This window comes from Apiospora kogelbergensis (assembly GCF_038363985.1).
Source record: "Apiospora kogelbergensis strain CBS 113332 chromosome Unknown utg000001l_segment0_segment0, whole genome shotgun sequence".
NCBI classification, from domain to species: Eukaryota; Fungi; Ascomycota; class Sordariomycetes; order Amphisphaeriales; family Apiosporaceae; genus Apiospora; species Apiospora kogelbergensis.
The window spans coordinates 2291671-2311458 of record NW_027117418.1 but is presented as its reverse complement, the minus strand read 5'-3'; the positions used below and the strand labels follow the sequence as shown (position 1 = coordinate 2311458).

The window sequence follows — 19788 nt, the reverse complement described above, 5'->3', positions numbered from 1 at the left end:
TAGTAGTAGTAGTAGTAGTAGTATCAGGAGGGCGACCAGAAGAAAAGCCCAAGCATTGGGGTTTGTCAACACATTTTAATTTTGTTCGTTTTTGCTCTGTTAGTTCTTGGCAATTCCAATTCCTGCAGATGCAAAAGAGGGAGAAAAAGGGGAAGCCATGCCGGCCGCCCATTTTCTATATCATCAACACGAAGAGTACTCTTTCCGTGCAAGCAGCAAACACGTGAACCCCCTCAAAACGCCGTTGCATGTTTTCAGGGCGCCGAATATGTCTTCCCTGGTGAATAGATTTCCTTTCGTCTTTAATACATGGTGCATGTCCGTTCCGTTTTCCTTATCAACCCCGGCCGCGTCCCCGGCCGCGTCCTCGTCCACCGCCGCCGCGCATGCCTCTGCCTCTGCCGCCACCGCGAGCACCACCACGGTCTGCGATCTCCTTGCGTGCCTTGTTCTTCGGCTTGACCGAGTCGTCGATGAGCAATGTGTCGAGGGGTAGCGAGTCGGGCAGGATGAAATAACGGACGGTTGAGCCGCGGATGTTCATGGTATCGAGCGAGATGGGGTCCTGGCCCTTGGCCGTCATCTTGACCGTCTTCAACGCCGTGTTCATCTGGGGCGAGACCGATGTGATGGTGCCGTGTACGATGGTGCCTTTTCGAAGAGATTCGGGTTAGTTTAGAGAGAAGGGGCGCACGAGGTGTTGTAGCGCAAGAAAAGGGAAATCAAGCTTACCATTCTTGAGCTCAATCGTCACCGTCTCGTTGGCACATTTCATCAAGAATCTGGTGAGTGCATGTCAGCCTTGCGTCGCAGCCTTTTCTTTTCCCGGCTTTGGAAAGTCTTTGCTTTAGCACTCGTCGTGCAAGTAGAGAGAAGGGCAGGGCAACGCAGTTCTTACCTAACGAGCTTCATCTTGGCTGGTCCTGCTGCAGTGTGGTATGACGCAGGTGTTATTTGAGTGATTCGCGGTTTGCTGGTCGCGTTGAATGGAATGGAGGTGTGGTAGCTCTGAGCTTCCCTGCCAGTAGATTTTGGAAAGCACAGTCGATGCAGTCACAAAGCGCACTGTCTGCTCACGTGACCCCACCAAGGAAGATTCGATGCAGCTTTGCGAAGATGAATGTCCCGCGATGACTTGGAATATCATACTCGGGAAATCTATAGAGCTTGTAGTAGAGTAAGCCCTACAATTAACCAGAGTACAGAGATCTGGTGGCGATGGGATTATCGGCTGCGGGCGGTAATCGGAAGCTGTTCAGTACCACCAAGGTATAGAAGTCGGAACAGCGAAGCTGCAGAGTACTTCTAGTAACTTGCAAACGCCGAGTCTGTGATGGGCTTGCACTGCTTACTGGCGGCAAAAGCGAGTATTGTGATTCAGCAACGAAGATAACCGTGATATTTAAGGACCTGGCGAGTTCATCATGCCCAGAGCATGGCTCAATGGTAAGGTTATATAACAGCTAAGATAAAGGCCATTCCCAGACTATTTGTCCTTCTCGGTCTCGTTCTCCGATACCTTCTCCCACTCGTCTTCCGTGCTGACACCCGATCTCGAGCCGGGTGAGGGCTCCGGCCTCTTCTTGAGCTCCCCAGACTGCCCTACCACCTCGACTTCCTTGCTCGCGGACATTTTGGGCACAAGCGGAGGCGCCTGAGTCCCGCTGCCGACCGTCTCGACTTCGGTCTCATCACTCTCGTCGGCGGTCTGGCGGGCTATCGTGTCGGCCTTGGCCTTGGCCTCCGCCTCGCGCGCCTGCTCCTTTTTGAGTTCCACGGCAAACCAGTTGATCGACCACCACAGGCCCGCGCAGATGACCGAGAGCACGACAAAGTGGATGCTGTGCGTGCCGACGAGCAGGCCGAAGAGCACGAGTTGGAGGGCGGCGAAGGTGGCGTTGGTCGCGATCAGGAGGGTCGGGGTGGTGCCCGGGGTGAAGATGGAGCCCCACAGCTCTTCGAGAAAGGACGCCATGTTGCCCGGTTCGGTGTGAGAAGGTCTGTAGGAGTGATGCGACGGTGTAGCAGTCGTCGCTGGCGGTATGCGACAAGTTGGGGGTGTTTCGTGTAAAGTTCGGAAGCTCGGGGGGCGTTTCTGTCTAGGTAGTTGATGACGTTTCGGCTGAAGCCTTTCTTTGGTTGAGATGATCAAGAGAGGACTCGGGTCTTGAGAGAACAAAGAAGTCCTCGTTTGGGGAAGGACACCAGGGTTTGAGAAGGAGATGGCCGTGTTCCAATCTCTTCCTCTTTCTGTCTTCTAAGGCCAGGTGTTATCGCCGGCGTGGGTTTGTTTGGGTTAGGCAGTAACGACTCTTTGACAGCAAAAGAGACAGCACCGAAATGATGCAACCCAATTTATTTAGTTCCGTTCTCGATTACACCAGCGCGTTACTCGTATATCTGATAGCGGGGCAGAGCTGGTCGACGGGACAAGAAGTAGGAGATGAGTTCAAAGAAAGAGAACTTTGGACAAGGACAAAGAGGAGCGTTCCAAGCGACGAGAATAAGGAATAATTATAAACAAGACCTGTAGCGTCGGTGTCGGTGTCGGTACCGGTGTCCCTTGGACAGACATTGCCCGGACAGACAGGAGAGCTACCTGAGAGCTACCTGAGTCTGCCGACCTCTTCCTTCTCCTAGTACATCTGCCCAGGCTAGCGGCGGGTTTGGTGGTGGGAATGAGGGGCAATTGATACAGAGCCGGTGGCCGGGTCCTAAATCGAGGGTCCAGCATCCAAAAAGTCCCAGTCAAGTCCCCAGCAACAGCCAGTGGAAGGTGGCTAGGCATCCGGCTGTCTCCCGTGGCAAGAACCAATGTATTTGTAGGTCTCATGTCCCGCCCTGGCGATGCGTTGGCTTTCTCTCCCTCTCTCTTCACATACACGACCGTCCAAAAGACATTGCGGCTTGGGTAGGTAAGTAATTGGGACCACTTCGATATATTTTGATCCATGTTGGCTTGAAAGGCTCCCCCGGCTCCTTGGCCCCTCCACCGAATCAAGACCCACCCCATGTTAGCCTCCGCGAGCGCTTCACTGGATGCAATGGCTGCATACTCTACACATAGTGAATGGTTCGAAGGATGGACGACGTACGTAAGTAATGTAGCGTATGTTTATGTGCAAGAAACTGCCGGCAAAGCTTAATTGCGCACCTAGGCGTTAGGAACGACGTCTCCCGGGGATAGGATACTTTTACATGCAGGTGTTGTGCCCCCCGAATGTCCAGGCAGGAGGTGAGCTTATATAATTCTCAAGTGGCCGTAATCACGCGGGGAGCTAATCCTCCCTTTTGCCTTTGCCTTTGCCTTCCCTCCTTTTGGCTTTGGTTTTTGGCTGGCAGGGTTATTGAAGCCCGTGCGACACTCTGGCGACATCGCATATCGCAAGTATTATTTGACCGGCAGAGCCTCATCCTATGTTATGTGACCCTTCCCATCTACCTTGCCAATACAATACATACTTCTATTGATCCCGAGTGCGCGTACCGTAGCTGAGAAAGGCGGCGCGGTACTCCTGCCGCAGGCTTTCTAGATATCAGTCCCGATAAGTCTATCCGACTTGCATTCGTAGTCGCGCAAAGACGCACGTCACCCAACACCTCGCGAAACCAACCCTGTTTCTTCCAGCCATCTCGCCGAGCAAACACAACCACCCCAGGCCCCGGTCAACTGTCATCATCGGACTTGCGGGCGCATCACACATCAGAGCCTGCAACATGCAGCTCGACGAGTCCATGTCACAACGTGTCGAAACATAGAAAGACTTCCCGTTGTCTCACGTCATGATGAATAGCGCATCGTTCGGCTCGCCGGAGCCCCAGGTGGCCAAGCAACTCCTCCCCGAACCCGACAGCGTCGCTACACCTTCCGAGCCGTCCAAGTCCCAGGTAGTCATCCACGAGCAGCCGATACCTTCCATAGCTCGATTGTTGAAAGAGAAGAAGCCCGAATGGGAAGCCGTGCAAATCAAGACGAGACCGCTGTATCTCCTGGACTTACCTGTCGATATTCTCGGTCTAATCGTCAAGGAGGTGAGCACATAGCCTTAGCTACAACGCGCGCTCGCGGCATTACTGATACTGGGTTGTCTAGATAACTCACACCAATGACCTGACGTCGCTTGCTCTCACATGCTCCACGCTCTACAACCTGTCTGTCCCCCACATCTATGCCCGCTTCGATATAGTTTGGCCCGACTCTACTATACCCAGCAACGAATCGAAAGGGGTGGACGCGCTCACATATGGTCTATCAACACTATGCCTCGGGAGCAAATTTGCGCAGAGATCAAGATGGGCCAAGGGCCGGAAGACGGGCACTGCGGGAACATCGCAGAGGCTGATCGAAAACCAATATGCCAAGTACACCCGGAAGTTCTCTCTAGGAAACGGCCCCAAGGACTGGGTGGCCGAGTACAACATTACGAAAGAGAGCGGAAAGATGCTGGGTACTCTGGTCGCTCTGGCTGTCAATAAGATGGCGAATCTGGAGACGTTCGTATGGGATATGCCTACCGGGGTTCTTTCCGATGTCTTCATGGCTCTTGCTTCCACCCAAGATTACGAGCCTGATGGGAAACATAAGCTACAGAAAGTATGGATCCGCTGGCACGACAATATGGCCATCACAGGTGCCGAATCGCCCATGTCAACACCCCCTGCTCCGCCAGTGGCCCCAATGGCCATCCCCACAGTCCCGGCCCTTAGTCCGGTGTCCGCTATGGCTGCGATGCCGCCGGGCGGTCGATCGCTGCGGTATTCCGACAGCCACGTGGAGTACCCAACTTTTAGTGTGCTCCCGTCGCTTAAGAGCCTGACGGTGCTGGATATTGACGAGCTTGCATATTTAGACGAGATGTCTGAGCTGATTGAACGGTCCCAAAGCACGCTTCGGGAACTTCGAGTGGGGATATCGCAGAAGGCCATTGGGCAAGACTTCGCAAATACTTGGGAGGGGGACAACTTACACCAAGTCGACTTTAATGCGAGGTGGCCTGGCGAGAGTGTGATTTCGGACAAGAGACTCGGGGGTGTGCTTGGGGTTCTTGTGGGCAGAATCTTTGAGATCCGACGGAAGGGGATATCTAGGTCTAAGCAGAGATTCACGCACGAAGAAACATCCGCAGCACCCCCAAACACTGCTCCCGGTGGCGATAGTGTTGTCCAGGGCCTTGTTCAACAAGACAAACAAGGCACATTACCAAGACGCCCACTCGATCCAGATTCCGATCACAGTGACACTATGCCGAACGGCTCTCGCGAAGGGCGAAAACGGTTGGAAGGCAAGCTGACTCTGGAGACCTTGGAACTGGAACGAGTGTCGCTGGCCATGCAGGTGTGTTGCAAAGCGTTCGACTGGTCTGTCCTTACGAATTTGACCATTCTGGACTGCACTCAACATGAAACCCTGTGGAAAATGCTCAAGCGGCGGTTTCAGCCAACACAGCTTCTTCCTGGGTCTCCCGCAGGAACGCCACTGCAATATCATATGGCACTGAAAAGGATCCACACTGACCTGGCAACCCCAGCCCTGATCAAATTCGTCAAGGAGACTTTGGCGCCCAACTCGCTCGAGGTGTTCTTCTTGCAGGATCGTCGACGGCCAACGGCGCCACCGCGGGTGACTGTTGACCAAATCGTTGATGGCGCATTAAAGCGGCATCGCGGAAGCTTGAAGAAGCTACTTCTTGATAGTTCAGATAAGCTCGAATCGAAGGGCACCCGGTGGCGGCATTGGGTTCTTTCGAGCGATCTCGTAACATACATCACCAGTGGTCGTATGCCGAACCTCAAGGAACTAGCAGTGGCAATCAATTACAGAGACTGGGTAAGTTTCATCCCTATAGTATTTGATTTCTTGCGGTAGCAGAGCTACTACATCGAGAGAGCCCAAACACAGGACTCCAGTTGACTGACAGATAAACAGCATCGCTTCCTGCAAAGGCTTCCTAATATACCACAGCTACGATCTCTATACATTCAGCACATGCAAGATCCGTTTGACGGGGGATTCGAGCCTAGGGAGCTGGCTTTACAGCTCGTCGATATCGTCACTCTGCGACCCGAGATTCAGCTGTGCTACATCGGCATTGTTGGCAAATGCTTCGAGATACTCGAGGCATCGAGAAGTACTTCTTCGAGCCATCCAGGCTCACATTCCCATGGCGCCCATCATCACCATCACAACATGAACAACAACGCCGCGGGCAACATGTCGGTGGCCGATGTCGACGAGGAGGACGACGATGACGAGCATAGCGATGGCGACACCGAAGACGAGAACGATGAGGGCGATGATGCAGGCGGCGGTAATACCACGGCGGACGCCGGTACCGACGGCGAGGACGGAGACGATTCGTCGGATGACTCGGGCGCGGACGGCGACTCGGACACCGAGTCGACTTTCCAGGAGTCTGACAAGGGCCAGTCACATTTGCGGCTACGTGAAATATTGTTTTATGACGATAAGGTCGCCATATTCAAGGCAAGACACGCCCGGCTTTGATACCATCGCCTCTCCTTGAAGGCCATCATGGATGATACTTGCTCATCGTGTCGACATCAAAATCGGCTAACGCGCGAAGAGGAAACACAACAAACATAGGGATCTGTTTTTTTTCTGGCTTTTTTACGTTGTCATGGGAGTTCTACACATTATTAAGGACTCGAACCTTTTCACATACGAGGATATGTTATCCATGGATGGGGGATTTCGTTTCTTTTTCCCGCTTAAAAAGCCGGCGTTCTGGTATGGATGGTCCAAGGGGGGGTTTATTGGGGGAAAGGGATGGTTTTCGGACGGGGTTTGACATGTGCTCCCCTTAAATCTCGGTGGGGGGCACCCGGTTGAGCGCACAAGCAACAAGACGGAAACAGGGAAACAGACAGTATGTATGTGTGAATAGGAAAGCCTTCGAGGGGGAGTATAGTATCCCGCCATGTGTGTAGGTAGAGAGAATCGGTGGCTACATGTACGAAAGAAACCTAGACAGTGATGTATTTATTGCCTCTTCTGCATACGATACGAAGTCCCCCAAACTGGGCTTCCCTTCTTTACTCTCTGCTTTTCCAGTCTCATGCTCGGATGGAAGCAGCACCCCTTGGCCCCTATCTCTTCTTCTTCTTCATCTTTCGCCCACCCATACGATTCGGTCCCGAGAGCGAGACTACCTCACGTGGGTGGCGCTATGTATCTGTGCCTTAGGTAAGTGTGCTATTTTGGTCTTGTAATTGTAATGAATCCAGCGAGCGATGGCCCAACTCTAGATGTGTGGCTGGGGGGACGGGATACGCACTGTCGGTATGCTGCTGTGCCGCAAAGGGTGTTTGCTTATTGTTTGGGTCTTGGTTGACAGCAAAAGTGGTTTTCCAATCTCTCCCACCATCTGCCGTAGTAAGCCTGCCCCCGACGTCGTCGCTGCTGCTGGCCGTCTGTCTAAATAAAGAAGCAACAAGGGTTGGGGCTCAGCCACGATCTCATTTACCGTGGGTGAGATTAAGGTATATGGATATTCATTCCTCGCCCGTTGAAGAAAGAATTCGCCGCCGCATGGGAAATTGACCCAAGCGGCGTAGATTGAACCAGACCTTACAATAACCGTGTCGTCTCTGTGCTTGTTCGCTGATTACCACTTCGATGGATCCCCCGAAAGCGAGCGCGAATCCAAATGCGGCATTTGGGCCCAACCAAGCCTTTGCGACACACACTCTCTCTCTGGTTCGTCAACATACGCTTCTTGTCACTTGCCCCTGCCACTGTCCCACTATCCACGTCTATTTTGTCCATTTATCTCCTTTTACCACGCTTTACTAACCCCCAACGCGGCAGTCGGAGGAACAACTGGCAATCTCAAGTGGTCCCTGTCTGCCCTACGCTGGCTGTTATGATCGCGACAACGAGTCTGCTGCCTGTGGGTCGCGGGTACCCTCATGGCACGGTACGGCGTGTTGTCTGCCCCTCTCCATGCCTATTTTTGTCCAGACGACGCAGCAAGTGCACTTCAGCTCTCTGCTTCCGAATAGGTCCTGTCGAGACATAGACGTCTCTGCAGCTGACGGCATAGAGCTGCTCCCCTTGGCAGTTGGCAGCTTGCTGCTACGCTGGAGACGGCAACGATCCGTGACCGTGGCACCGGGTTTTCCTGAATGCGGGGGAGCTGTTGATTTGCGGAGCTCGAGTAATCAACCCCTAGCTGTGGACGAGTGAGGAAGGAATAGGAGTAGTCAGCACTCTATCAAGCCAGCTCTGTAGAACCATCGCCTTGGCTGCCAAAGACGTGACATTGGTGTCCGTGTTGCTGCTCCATGAAGGCCAGTCCGTCAGCGACGAGAATAGCAGGCTAAGCACCAGCCACGAGCTGCTGGGCCAACTATGCATATCCTGAAACGCGGCTCCTTGCGCAGCACCTGGGCTGTCCTCCCCTCCCCTCCCGCGGCCGAGTCGGAGTGGCATGGCAGTATGTCGCTCGGTTTCGGAGTAGTAGAGATATGCCCCTGCGGCTGTACCCTCTGTAGAGTAAGTGATTAGTACTTGCCAGCGAAGGTAGATTATGCCTGGCGGGCGTGGTTTTATCGGAACTAGAAGATCGATTGGGACCCCCTAGCTGTTTACCATGTCAGTAGTGTGAGCATCATGCAGGCCTGAACCTGAGCTCACAACTGAAGATGGCTCCAGGGGCAGTTGATAGCCGCCGGCGCCGAGGATTTGATAACGCAATAGCAACCCTTTGCGCCACTTTGCCCCTTTCCTGCTGCAGAGATAGGCCTTCCTCTGTGGCAAACATTCCGCTAGATAGGTCTAATATAGTATCTCATCTCTAGTATCAAAGCTTCATGACGTCGTGGCTACTTGGAGTGGTGCAAGAATCATTGGCATTAGGTTGCATACGGAGAGCCTGCCTGCTTGATCAGGGGCGCGGAGGAGAAGGGACTATCCTCCCAACGGCAGCTGCATAAGTCAGGAGACCAAACCACTTGTGCATCGAGATGATTCGGCCACCGACGAAAGAGTGATGTAAAAAAGCACTCCTGTCTCGGTCCCAAAGAAAGCTAGTATCCGCAGACGGTGGAGTGATTCTGGGACGAATGAAGAAGCTGTAGCGCAGGGTGTGGACAGCCTGCAGCAGCGAAATGAAGTCGCCCCCACTGGAGATGGAGAGGATGGGTATCCCAGAGACAAGTGATGCTATACCACGCTTTTGCTGGAGCCAGAAGTGGCATGATTGGCAGATGGTCGAGGACGGGTCGAAGGCAATGTGCCCTCTGCAGGATCCTGCCAGCATGCTGCAGTTTCGACCGTTTTCTGCCAAAGAGGACAGGATAGTATACCCATCCACACGTGGGTCGACCAGGTCTAGTAGACCATGCATAGCTGATGCGAAGATAGGATAGCAACGCATTCATCGACAGCAGCAGGAGGCAGTGTCGAGGATCCTTTGGCCCGTGGAGAGTATGCCTGAACATCGGAGAATAGAGTGAGGATTGATCGATGACCAGCACTAATAGCATCATCGAATCCTTCCCGTCTACCACTCACGTACTGGCCACGCTGCGGCGATACATTCCTGTTGGCGTACATAGAACGATGGCCTATAGCGATGCCGTTGGTCCCATACGCGAGCCAAGAGGGTCAGATAAACGGTTCCTGGCCAAACAAGCCTGGCGGACCCGGGGATGCCGTAAGCGATGTCGTCGAGACTGCTGGCAGCGGTGGTGGTACGGGGATAGCGGGAATGAGTAGGTAGCCTAGCAGGCGAGGAGATACCCCACGCCGTCACCCCATGCGGCTGGTCCTTTTCGTTTCTTCATTTCTTCTTCATCCTCCCAGTGTTATTTTTGTCCGCGAGGCTCGTTGTCGATCGTTCAGGGTTACTCAACGTCGTAAATGGCATGGCTACTACATCGGGCCCAGCAATCTGTAGTTGCCAGACAGCCGGAAAGGTCGGGTAATTCCACTTGGCTGTACACGTACTTGCCCGGCCATTACACCGTAACGGTGCCAGCATGCGCCGCTATACTAGCTGATATCAACAATGGGTGCCTGTTACTCATCACGCGTGCAGAAGAGTCATGATCTCAGAGGCCGAAGCTGACCGGGGGTGCAGCAGTCGGTAGTATGGCAGCTGCACGAATGAGGTCAGTCACGATCATAACACTGTATGCTTGCTCCTGGTCGGCGACGTTCGCTCATTGATTTCTTGGCACAGCTATGCAACTTGAGTGATCCAAATCCCGAGTATCTCCAAGGAAAGTCTCCAAGCAGTTTAGTGTCCGTATAGCACAAGGCCTGTAGGGTTGAGTGGGGGAAGGGGCTGAGCTGACAGGCCCCTGACAGGCCCCTGACAGCCAGTCCAGGATCAACGGTTGCAGTGAAGATTAGCAGAACAATAGGTGCACCCAGAAAGGTACAAGGTCTTACTGACTCCTCCCCAATATTAATTTAACGTGTAAACGCATCAAATACTACACTCCTTTATTTGCCCTTTATTGGTTTAAGGCTCGGGCGCCCAAGCGAGAGCCGGCCGGCACCTTCCCAGGCGTACCCTAGGGACCTTCCTTTTCGCGGATAGAGCCATACAGCAGCGGTGATGTCGAGGAACCCAATTCCGGTAGGACTCGACTGGCACTAACAAGCAAAGTGGCAATGCGCCGCCGGTTGACGATCGGGTCGTCCATGGCCATTTTGTCCAGCCCGTATTTTATGGGGACAAGGTTCTAAAGATAGAAAACCCGCCTGGACCATAAACCCCATCATCTCTGCAAACAACGTGGTCGTTCGGAGGAACAATCTGGTCGTGGAGGAGCATGATTCTGGCCGCCCAGGGAGTCAAAAGCAGAAATGAACAGCGCTGGGCTGGGTAGGGCTGGGAAGGTCAGGGTAGGCCAGGCCAGGCCAGGCCGACCCATCTTCTGCTTTTGCTTCTGCTTCTGCGCCATCTAGCATAAGGTGTGTCGCTTGTCACAATACTGCTGCGCGGAAAATGACGACATGGCCGTAGTAAAGACGGCAAGGGACTGGGACGCCAGCCAGTCAGGTCGGACTCGTTGCGAGGGCTTGGCTTGGCAGAGGACAGGGCCCAATGAGGATAAGGTGAGGTGGCAGTAGTGTGCTGCACATCCGATGCCCTTCTCCTCAGCTGGCCTGTCTGCCTGTCTGCCTGTCTTGTCCCTCCTGGCCCTAGTGGGCCGACGTGGGCGAAGCTAGCGCAACGCGGCGCGATGTCGACATGATGGAATGCCGCTGTAGAGTCAAGCAGATGCTAGGGCAGAGAGGAACGAGAGCGAAAGCCCAAGTACGCAAGAGAGAGCAGCAGGGCATAGAGCGAAGCTCGTGGGTCCCGGGCGATCAGCTCGGTATTAACCCAGAAGAGTCGGTGAAGCTAACAGTGGACCCCATGGCTTGCGTGCCCCCAGCGGTTGCTCATCCAGTTGCCGATAGCGATAGCGCGCCTATATCGTCAACCCACGCAGAAACTGTTGGGAGTTGCCAGTTGTATGTACTCGCTTCCATGTAGCTTGTTTTCTGAGGAACGGGGATGTGAACGCAGCACGTGCCGCAGTACCTATACCACACCCCTTTGCCTATATGTCATCCGTTACCCCAGCGGGATGGGTGGTAGCCTCGACTCCTTCTCCATCCTTGGCAATATAACTGACTGCCTGGCGCTTCCCCGTCAGCTGTGTGGGTAGCATGGGGTGGTGGTCAGTAAGTGACGGTGGTAGCAGATAGAGAGCTCCTGTAAACTAACTGCATATATGCTGCTGCATAGTTTCCATAACAGGACGCCAGAAAGGTAGGTCGGCTCTTAGAATGATCCCCACAATCTGCCTTGTTCATGGCCGTCATCATTTACCCAGAGCAGTCAGTCAGCTAGCTACCGTTAGATCGGGACGTTTCAGCCTGCCTTGTAGAACCAAACAAGATGCATCCATGGCTACCTGTTGGCTATTCTGACCTATCACCAGCTACTGTACACTTGATACATCTCGCCAACTGTCAACTGTATCGCTTGGGACCGCTTTCCGATACCTTCTGGAAGGAACGCGTTGAAGAAGGTAGATCATACGGGCCCGCACACACACCGGACTACACAGTCTTGAGAGTAGCCAATGCGATGCTGCTTATAAACGAGAGCACCCACCGTACTAGCAGCGACTTACAGAGAATCCTTGTTTCTCCCGCTAAGCAGCGACGCGGCACAGTCGCCAGCTTGCCCCGAAAAGGTGACGACGGGTGCTACGCTGCAAATGAGACAGACTGTCGCATGGAAGGCCGAGGATCCCTTCACATCTGGTTGGTTACAACTCCGTGGCTTCGCCTGGTTGTGCGAATCGGATCAACCGAGGCCGTAATGGGAGAAATGCAACCATCTTTGATTTACCTACGTACCCAACCATCTCTGGCAATCTTTCTGTTCTTTCTTGTTCATGGGTCGATCGCGCTGTTCCTTGTTGGTTATTCGGCTCTGATATACTCTTTCTGGCCATCGACGGAGGGCATCTTGGGCGTCGAAGGGGGCATCAGAAATCCTCCTGGTCTGATCCGAAACTTGTATGCCTGCCTACAAGCCATGCGTGCTGGTTGACTTACATGTTTCACGTAGTAGGGGTCTCTGGGAATAAGCGCCTGGACCGTCTGCATATATCCGTGTCTCCCGTGGCGTAGATCGCGAGTATATCTGCTCAGCGCGGTCTCGCTTAGGCAGCCCCCCTCGGAAAAGTCGTAGTGCGTGCCAAGATACTATCAGAGTTAACGGAAGGCAACCGTTCAGTATCTATGTGAACTCTCAAGACAGTTGAATCTGCCGTGAAGTGGTTAGCTTCCGTGGACGCACTGTTCATCCAGGTAGTGCATCGTCGGTTGGCGTTTTTGTTCTAATCAGAGCAGTGGTGGCTGCATTGCAACTTGACCGAAGACGGGCAGAATGTCCTGGGCTCTTGCGCGTTGAGTATTTGCCACTTGAAGTCACATCCTCCTTCCTGAGCCTGCGTGAAGTTACCTAAGCTGGCCTCGCCTTGTGTGGTATCTTGATGCTAGGAAGGATGCGCCTAGGCAAGGGCGTGAGGTAGTCAGTAGTCATCAGAGTCTTAGCCTGCTTGAGATGAAACATAGCACCTGCATGCTCGATCCAGTAGCTTGAGGCGGCCATAAGCTGGCATGATAAGGCAGTGAGGATGATTTGAATTGCGGTACATAAGTCATAGAAGGATGGGATGGGTAAACGATAAAGTTAGCGATCCCATGGCCTAATGCGGCTGAAGATAGTTGAAAAGAAAAGCAGATACACTCCAGGCCGTGGATACTTTGAGCATTGACTGGCCGTCCTTGTGAATGAAAGATGAAGCCATGATTCTCTCGATCTCTGTAGCTGGGCGACCTGCAACCGGTATGCCATTGCTTGCTTGAACGTACCCCTTGTGCCTACGCTCCCAACATGGAAAATAACAATGCATGATGGCGCAACCGTTTGTAGATAAAAGATACGCACACCGGGATGTAGGAACGGGGCAAAGGTGCAGTACGTTGCATATCATAGAGACGTTTACAGACAGCCGGTTATCGCCAAATCAATCTGCGACAGAAGGCCCCGTCAAGATGATCAGCGATAGTAACACGTGGGCAAGAACAGAAAAGTAAGAGACTGAATGGCCACTGGATGGCAAACCCTCCATATGCATGCATACTCACACCTGCAGACCCAGGGGCGCTGCTTGGAGCAGCTCCTTCCCGTCCCTCTCTCTCCCTCTCCCTCTCTCTCTCTCTCTCTGGTGTGTGTCCAGTCTCTCTCTTTCTCTCCCCCTTCTTCTCTCTCTATTCATCCCACACACACACACTAGTGAAAGAGTGAATTTGACAGCTGGTAAGCTTATCAAGGGGGAGATTTCGGTTTCCTCAGTTCTCGCCGTGTTCGAAGTAAAAGTAGAGTCTTGTTACTGAATTTGGCTTCTTAGTAATGCGCAGGTAGCTTAGCAGTACGTCAGTGGGCATTGCTGGTACGCCGGTCCCGTAACCAAAACGGCCATATCTGTAAATAAGTTCGGGTGTTCTCCAGCGTAAGCAGCACAATCCAGAATCACGTTGTTTGCTGTCGGACCCGTTCGCATGGCCAAGAACAAGAACGGGCTGATTGGAGGGGGTAGGGGGAGAGGGGGAGAGGGGGAGAGGGGGACTAGGTACGCTAACGTATCCATAGGGACCTCTTAGGCTTAGACTCAGGCTTATGGAAGTAGAGGTGCGCAAAGTACAGTGCAGTCGGGTACTTTATAGCTAAGGTTACTGTAGTTGCAAAGCCCCCACACCCCCCCATAACGTCCATGCTCTGTCGCTCTTTCGTCTCTCTTCCCTGCCCTGCTCTCTCCCACTAGAAGCATCCTCTTCTGCTAGGTGCTGGGTTGGCGGAAATGCTCTTCGTCAATGCTAACCGTCCAATTCCTGCATGCCACAGCGCGCAAATGGGGGAGCTGAATAGGGCTGGGCGGGTGGCAGGGAAAGCATGTCGGGCTTCCCCTACAGCCAACCGGAGCATCATCGGGAGCACAGACACTTCGTTCACTTCCATTTGACGTTTTCCTCCTGAGCTACGCCAACATGGTGGTGGTGTGGGCTGGAATATGCATCTAGAAGTTATATTCCACCCGGAGCAAGAACAGACCAAGGACGACGAGCAAGCAAACGGGATCTGGAGGGTTGCATTGCATGGGGTATGGAGTTCCCAGCTGTCTGTCTTGCTATGCTGGTGGTGCTGTTGTTGTTGTTGTTCTTCTTCTTCTTCCCAATCCACCTGCATCTGCATTTGTCGACTGGTACCCTGGCTTGCCTGGCTGACGGCTGACCCTGGGCTGACCCCCTGGCTGGAGACCGACCAAGTATACCCCAGTCGCCGACCTGCGGCTAGGTAGCCAAAAGACAATGATCAGCGCTGCGCTTGACGTTGACGTTCCACCACGCACACACGAATTCTGCCCGCGTCTATTGCCGCCATAGACGAGGCTCGAAAGGGCTAGCGGCTTGACATCAACCCAAGGACCCAAGGGGCTGGGATCCGGATCCTTCTACTAAAGGGCCTGTGTCCTTGGCCTTCACTCTCATTTCCAAACGACTTCTTCGATGGGTCTTCGACGCCCCTCTGCCACTCCCACCACACACACACACACACACACGCACACACGCACACACACACACACCTTATCGGACACTCACACACCACATACACACATACACACACAGACGTTTGCGCGCACTCACGCCCACCTCCCAAAGATTTGATTTGTCTGTGGTCATTAAACTTGGCTAGCCGTCAAGGGGAGTGGGCTGGTGTCTCATCCTCACCCACTGATAGAGGGCCTGTAGACGCTGTAATCACTGTCCGCAACCAGGGCCTCTGTCGCTCTTTGTTTCCCTGACAAGCCCGATGCAACACAATGCGTTCGTTGCCTTAATCGATACCAGAGTAGCCCATTCTAGAAGGCCATTCGAAATATGCTCGGAATCATGTCGCTAGGCTATGGCTGGTAATGCGATATCGTCGGGGTTTGTTCTAGTTTTCAGACCTGCTGTGCTCTGCAATGCCCTGCTGACCCAGTCTCCCGCACACTGACTTTGGGCTCTATCGGATTGACTACCTTCAACCTTTGCCGTACTCTCTCTCTCTCTCTCTCTCTCTCTCTCTCTCTCTCTTTTTGGCTTTATTTTATACGCTGGGCCCTGCGTTTAGTGTGCGAACTGCCTCGAGTGCGCCACATCGACCTTGACGACGGCCTGTTATAGTTGTGTGTAAGTGGTCAAGTGCGAACTTTTCTGGCCATGTCAGGCTTAGGAACAGGCAAAGCGCCAGCAAGCATAATGACTAGGCTGGCCACCACACGGGACTTCGGGACCTGGCTGAACAAGAAATGCTGGAGCCTATTGATCCTCAACAGCCATCCCGCCAGCAGCGTACCGTTGTGTAAGTGTGCTGTGTCCACGCTTAGTCTTCTTAGCTGGCACTAGGGTGCGGTGCAGGGGGCAGGTTCGACACGCCACCCCCTCTGCACTTACGATACACACGCCTCTCTCACCCCCCTGTCACATACTTTGGTCTCTCCGTTCTCTTTTTGTACTCTGTACCTATTCGGGGTGGATTCGATTATCCAGCACCCCTGTCAGGTATGGAGTACCTCGAGTACTTTTGCGCTACGCCTTAGAGTCCTTCTATTCGTGCGTGCGGCGCGCAATACATCCAAGGTTCATCGACTCTTAGCCCAGTGCTGTGTGCTCCACCACCAGGTACTGCCTCTGGATTCACTTCATAAGCATCAACTGCCCTGCTGCTTCTATCTCGGAGGCTGAGAGACTTAAAGGCTACGATGACCAAAGATAGATCTTGAATAATTTCCCGTCCTTCATCTTGGAGCCTCATCTTCATCCAACAACTCGACTACTCAGCCTTTATATAAGTCTTGCACGAACGCCTCTTTTGCCGCCGCCATCGTTTCTACCGGTCTCACCTTTTGACGACGGAAGACGCCGCTATCAGACATTGTGTACGTGAACGTCACCTCAACCACCCCGTCGTTATCATTCTTCCAATGGACCCCTCTCGTCAGGACCAAGTCGGTGGTGGGAACTTTTACTTACGCTCCTCTAGCTCCAGACTGACGGGAATACCCTCTCCTTCAGCAAGCGACTCGCAAAACTACCTGACACCTTCGAATACCCCTGGCCACTTGCTGCTCGACCTGGATCGTCCAGTAACATCCCGCAGGACCCACCCGGAGGACCGTATAAGTCCGGCTTCCCACTACTCCGCACCTGATTCTCCTACTTCAGTGCCATCTCGTCCACCTGTTCTCCCTTCCTCAAACTTCTTCAGATTCTCTGAAGACGTAGAGAAGCAGCCCCGGTTTACTTCTGCTCCCTCGTTGCGCGTCCATCCCGCTCCAGAGCACGCTACATATTCACCACATTCATCTCGCTCAACCACCGCGGATATGAGTACTGTTGCAGTCCACTACGACTCGAGATTCGAGATGGGGGTGCCACGAAGCACCTACTCCTGGCCTGGTAAGTTAAAGATAGCCAAGCGAGTTGCTCATAGCCTGCTAACCTGACTCAAGGCATAGACCAAGGGGCAGACCTTCTGGGCCATGACCTGGGCTCCGTCAGCCATGGCTCCGATGTTAGCTTAACACCACCCAGCACGTCGAGATCAGTGACGGGCAGCCCGCCCCGTGGAACCTTCACACCGGAGCAGCGCGAACTGAAGAGGCAACGAGATCTGGCCCGCCGTGATTCCAAGGCCTCGATACGAGCCCGCCGCGGCATGAGCGGCTCTTACACGCCCCCGGTGTCAATGAACGATTTCCCGCAACCATCCGCGATGCCTGTCTACACGACCTCGTCATCTCAGATCTCTCTATTGGCCGAGCCAGTCACCACAGTATCCGCAGCCGGCTATATACCATCTTATTCCTCGCCTCTACCGGAGCCAAACCACTCTATGTTTTCCAGCAACTTCTCTTCATTGTAAGCAACCCACGGGAGACATTAAAGGACTGGCCAGGGGACTAACATCCACAACTAGACCGTCTAACGCATACATGAGCATGGATTATCCTTCTGCATACCCACCGGCCTCGTCAAGTCACTCCATGAACTCACATTATGAGTAAGAGCTCTTGCCGCCCCCTGTTTCACTCCAGTGTCTAACATGTTCCCTCTAGAACTGCGCGACCCTCGTCGATGAATGATAGTCACATGCTCTACCCGGTGCCTCACGTCTTGTCATCTGGGAGCAGTCCAAGCCACGAAGGTCATGTGCGAGTGGTCCAGAGCCGGCCCAAGCCTCAGTGCTGGGAACACGGATGCAACGGTCGACAGTTCTCCACCTTCAGCAACCTGCTTCGACATCAACGCGAGAAATCAGGCCAGGCCGCCAAGGCAGTCTGCCCGAACTGCGGAGCCGAGTTCACGCGAACGACGGCAAGGAATGGCCACCTCGCCCACGATAAATGCAAGCAACGCCGCAACTCGTAGTCGTCGCTCTCGGCACGACTTCTTTCTTCTGTCACCAATACGATCGTTCACGAGGAAGCATGTATTTTAGAAGGAGTTTTTGGTTTAGAAAATTGCTTTTTGGGGGTGTGCTCAAATGCACTAGCCGAACTGGCTCTCAGCGGGAAATTTCGAAGGAAAGGCATTTTACGGTGGCATTGCGGGATATACATTTTCAGTATATAAGGGCCCCTTGAAGTCGATGGGGGAAAGCCAGGTTTGGCATGGGCGTCGATTACCATATACCCCCTTTTTTACCCTAGAGGGCGAGGCTCGTTTTCTCCGCCCTTATTTTGTACTCTGTTGTTATTATATTCTCTGTTGAAAGTTGTCTTTCCCAGCAAGCACTTTTGGGTCTTTTTGTATCACATTTTCGAAGTTTTGGGCTGTACATTAGAACATTGCTAGAATACATTCTTTGATTTTTCACTTGGCCAGAAGGAGGAGGAGAGGCTATCAAACTGCCATTGCTCGCTACCTAGTGTTAAGAGAAAGACGGCTGGACGTGACGTCGCGCGGTAGAAGGTTATTCCCGGGGGTTTCCAAGGCAATGGATAGGCCGGGCGGTCGCTTAAATGGCGACTTGCAGGAACTCTGAATTCACCCGCTAGTATTGTTACCCTAAAACGTGCTCGCTCGAGCTGAAGGCATGGTTTCAGAGCGACTTATGTCATCCGGATTGGGTCACTCTCAGCTCACTGTACTACCTACCAACCACCACCACCCACCACCCACCACGCCGGAGCAAAGGCCGGGCTCGGGGTTCAAGTCGCGTTCCCCGAACCTTACCACCGTGTCGGAGAGTTCATAGCTAAATTTGTCTTTCGTAATTTCATCGCGCATCTTGAGAGATGCGGAACGGCAACGTAATGTGGAGCAGCAAACCCCATTGACGGCAATCTTCATTCTTCTTAAAATAGGCAGGTGTATGCAAATCTCAAACATGACAGCCACGATCGGGTCATCCTACGAGGCACAGCGGTCGGGGTGTGGTGTGCACGTCGTGGAAAGAACAGTAAGTGTACTTTTCCGATACAGCGTTGTGGCAGCAATTTGGGGGCCCGACCATTGACCACACACACGGAAGGTGGACGAGACCCAAGAGCGACCGGGCAACGCACGTGGAGCCGGGGTCCGAAGAAGCTCACGAGGGCATCCAGGGCGCGAGGGTGGGCGGGCAGCCAAGGTGAGTGGTCGGGGCAGCTCGCGTTACATGCAGACAGACAGACATGCAAAAGCCATGAAGCATTCGAGGGTAGATGGGGGCGGGCTGGCTTCAGGTTTCATCATCGATGAAACTTTTCTTTCGCTCTATCTCCTGCTCTATTCCCAATCCATCCCCGGCTGTACCACCAGATCATGCAGGAGCATGGCTACAAGGCATGCCCTTCCCGTTGACGATTTCCCGTCGTTGTTGCTGTTGTTTGTTGGTGTTGTTGCTGCCGTCCATTTCGGACCATCTAGCCACCCACCAAACCCCGCCGCCCCTCATTTCCTTTGCACAGCCATCTTGCTCAGTCGATCATTACGCCGTACGCGCTACACGTATGTACTTGGGTGGATTCTCAAAATAGAAACAGCTGGTCCCGAGCCGGATCATCTGGCCAACCCATCAGATAGATTGACATGAAGATGCATGTCCACAGCGCCCCCATAAATTTAACTGCAACGGCTCGACTTGAGGAAGAGCTGACGGGCTGGGGATGAACCCCCAGGCTGAAAGGTGAAGGGATCATTTGGAGCACAGTGGATGCAGC

The 19788-nt window shown here is 53.4% G+C and overlaps 5 protein-coding genes across 5 annotated transcripts; 3 read left to right on the top strand and 2 right to left on the bottom strand.

Moving 5' to 3' along the window:
- Nucleotides 1-337: 337 nt before the first annotated feature.
- On the bottom strand, nucleotides 338-950 carry PG998_000715 (mRNA splicing protein smd1; the record flags this gene model as incomplete). The annotated part of the gene is made up of 3 exons (XM_066867533.1): nucleotides 899-950; nucleotides 733-782; nucleotides 338-651 (listed from the first exon to the last, which is right to left on the bottom strand). Exons 1-3 carry the CDS (start codon nucleotides 910-912, stop codon nucleotides 338-340), a joined length of 378 nt encoding a protein of 125 aa, XP_066735948.1. The 5' UTR covers nucleotides 913-950.
- A 536-nt stretch (nucleotides 951-1486) lies between these two features.
- Nucleotides 1487-1975, bottom strand: PG998_000714 (uncharacterized protein; the record flags this gene model as incomplete). The annotated part of the gene is made up of 1 exon (XM_066867532.1): nucleotides 1487-1975. The coding sequence occupies one exon, from the start codon at nucleotides 1973-1975 to the stop codon at nucleotides 1487-1489; it is 489 nt and encodes a 162-aa protein (XP_066735947.1).
- A 1811-nt stretch (nucleotides 1976-3786) lies between these two features.
- On the top strand, nucleotides 3787-6505 carry PG998_000713 (F-box domain-containing protein; the record flags this gene model as incomplete). Its single annotated transcript, XM_066867531.1, has 3 exons — nucleotides 3787-4032; nucleotides 4094-5827; nucleotides 5927-6505. 3 exons carry the CDS (start codon nucleotides 3787-3789, stop codon nucleotides 6503-6505), a joined length of 2559 nt encoding a protein of 852 aa, XP_066735946.1.
- Nucleotides 6506-16566: 10061 nt separating this feature from the next.
- PG998_000712 (uncharacterized protein) lies at nucleotides 16567-18013 on the top strand (the record flags this gene model as incomplete). The annotated part of the gene is made up of 4 exons (XM_066867530.1): nucleotides 16567-17041; nucleotides 17095-17503; nucleotides 17562-17645; nucleotides 17701-18013. The coding sequence occupies 4 exons, from the start codon at nucleotides 16567-16569 to the stop codon at nucleotides 18011-18013; spliced, it is 1281 nt and encodes a 426-aa protein (XP_066735945.1).
- A 961-nt stretch (nucleotides 18014-18974) lies between these two features.
- On the top strand, nucleotides 18975-19221 carry PG998_000711 (uncharacterized protein; the record flags this gene model as incomplete). The annotated part of the gene is made up of 2 exons (XM_066867529.1): nucleotides 18975-19046; nucleotides 19081-19221. The coding sequence occupies 2 exons, from the start codon at nucleotides 18975-18977 to the stop codon at nucleotides 19219-19221; spliced, it is 213 nt and encodes a 70-aa protein (XP_066735944.1).
- Between the last annotated feature and the right edge of the window lie 567 nt (nucleotides 19222-19788).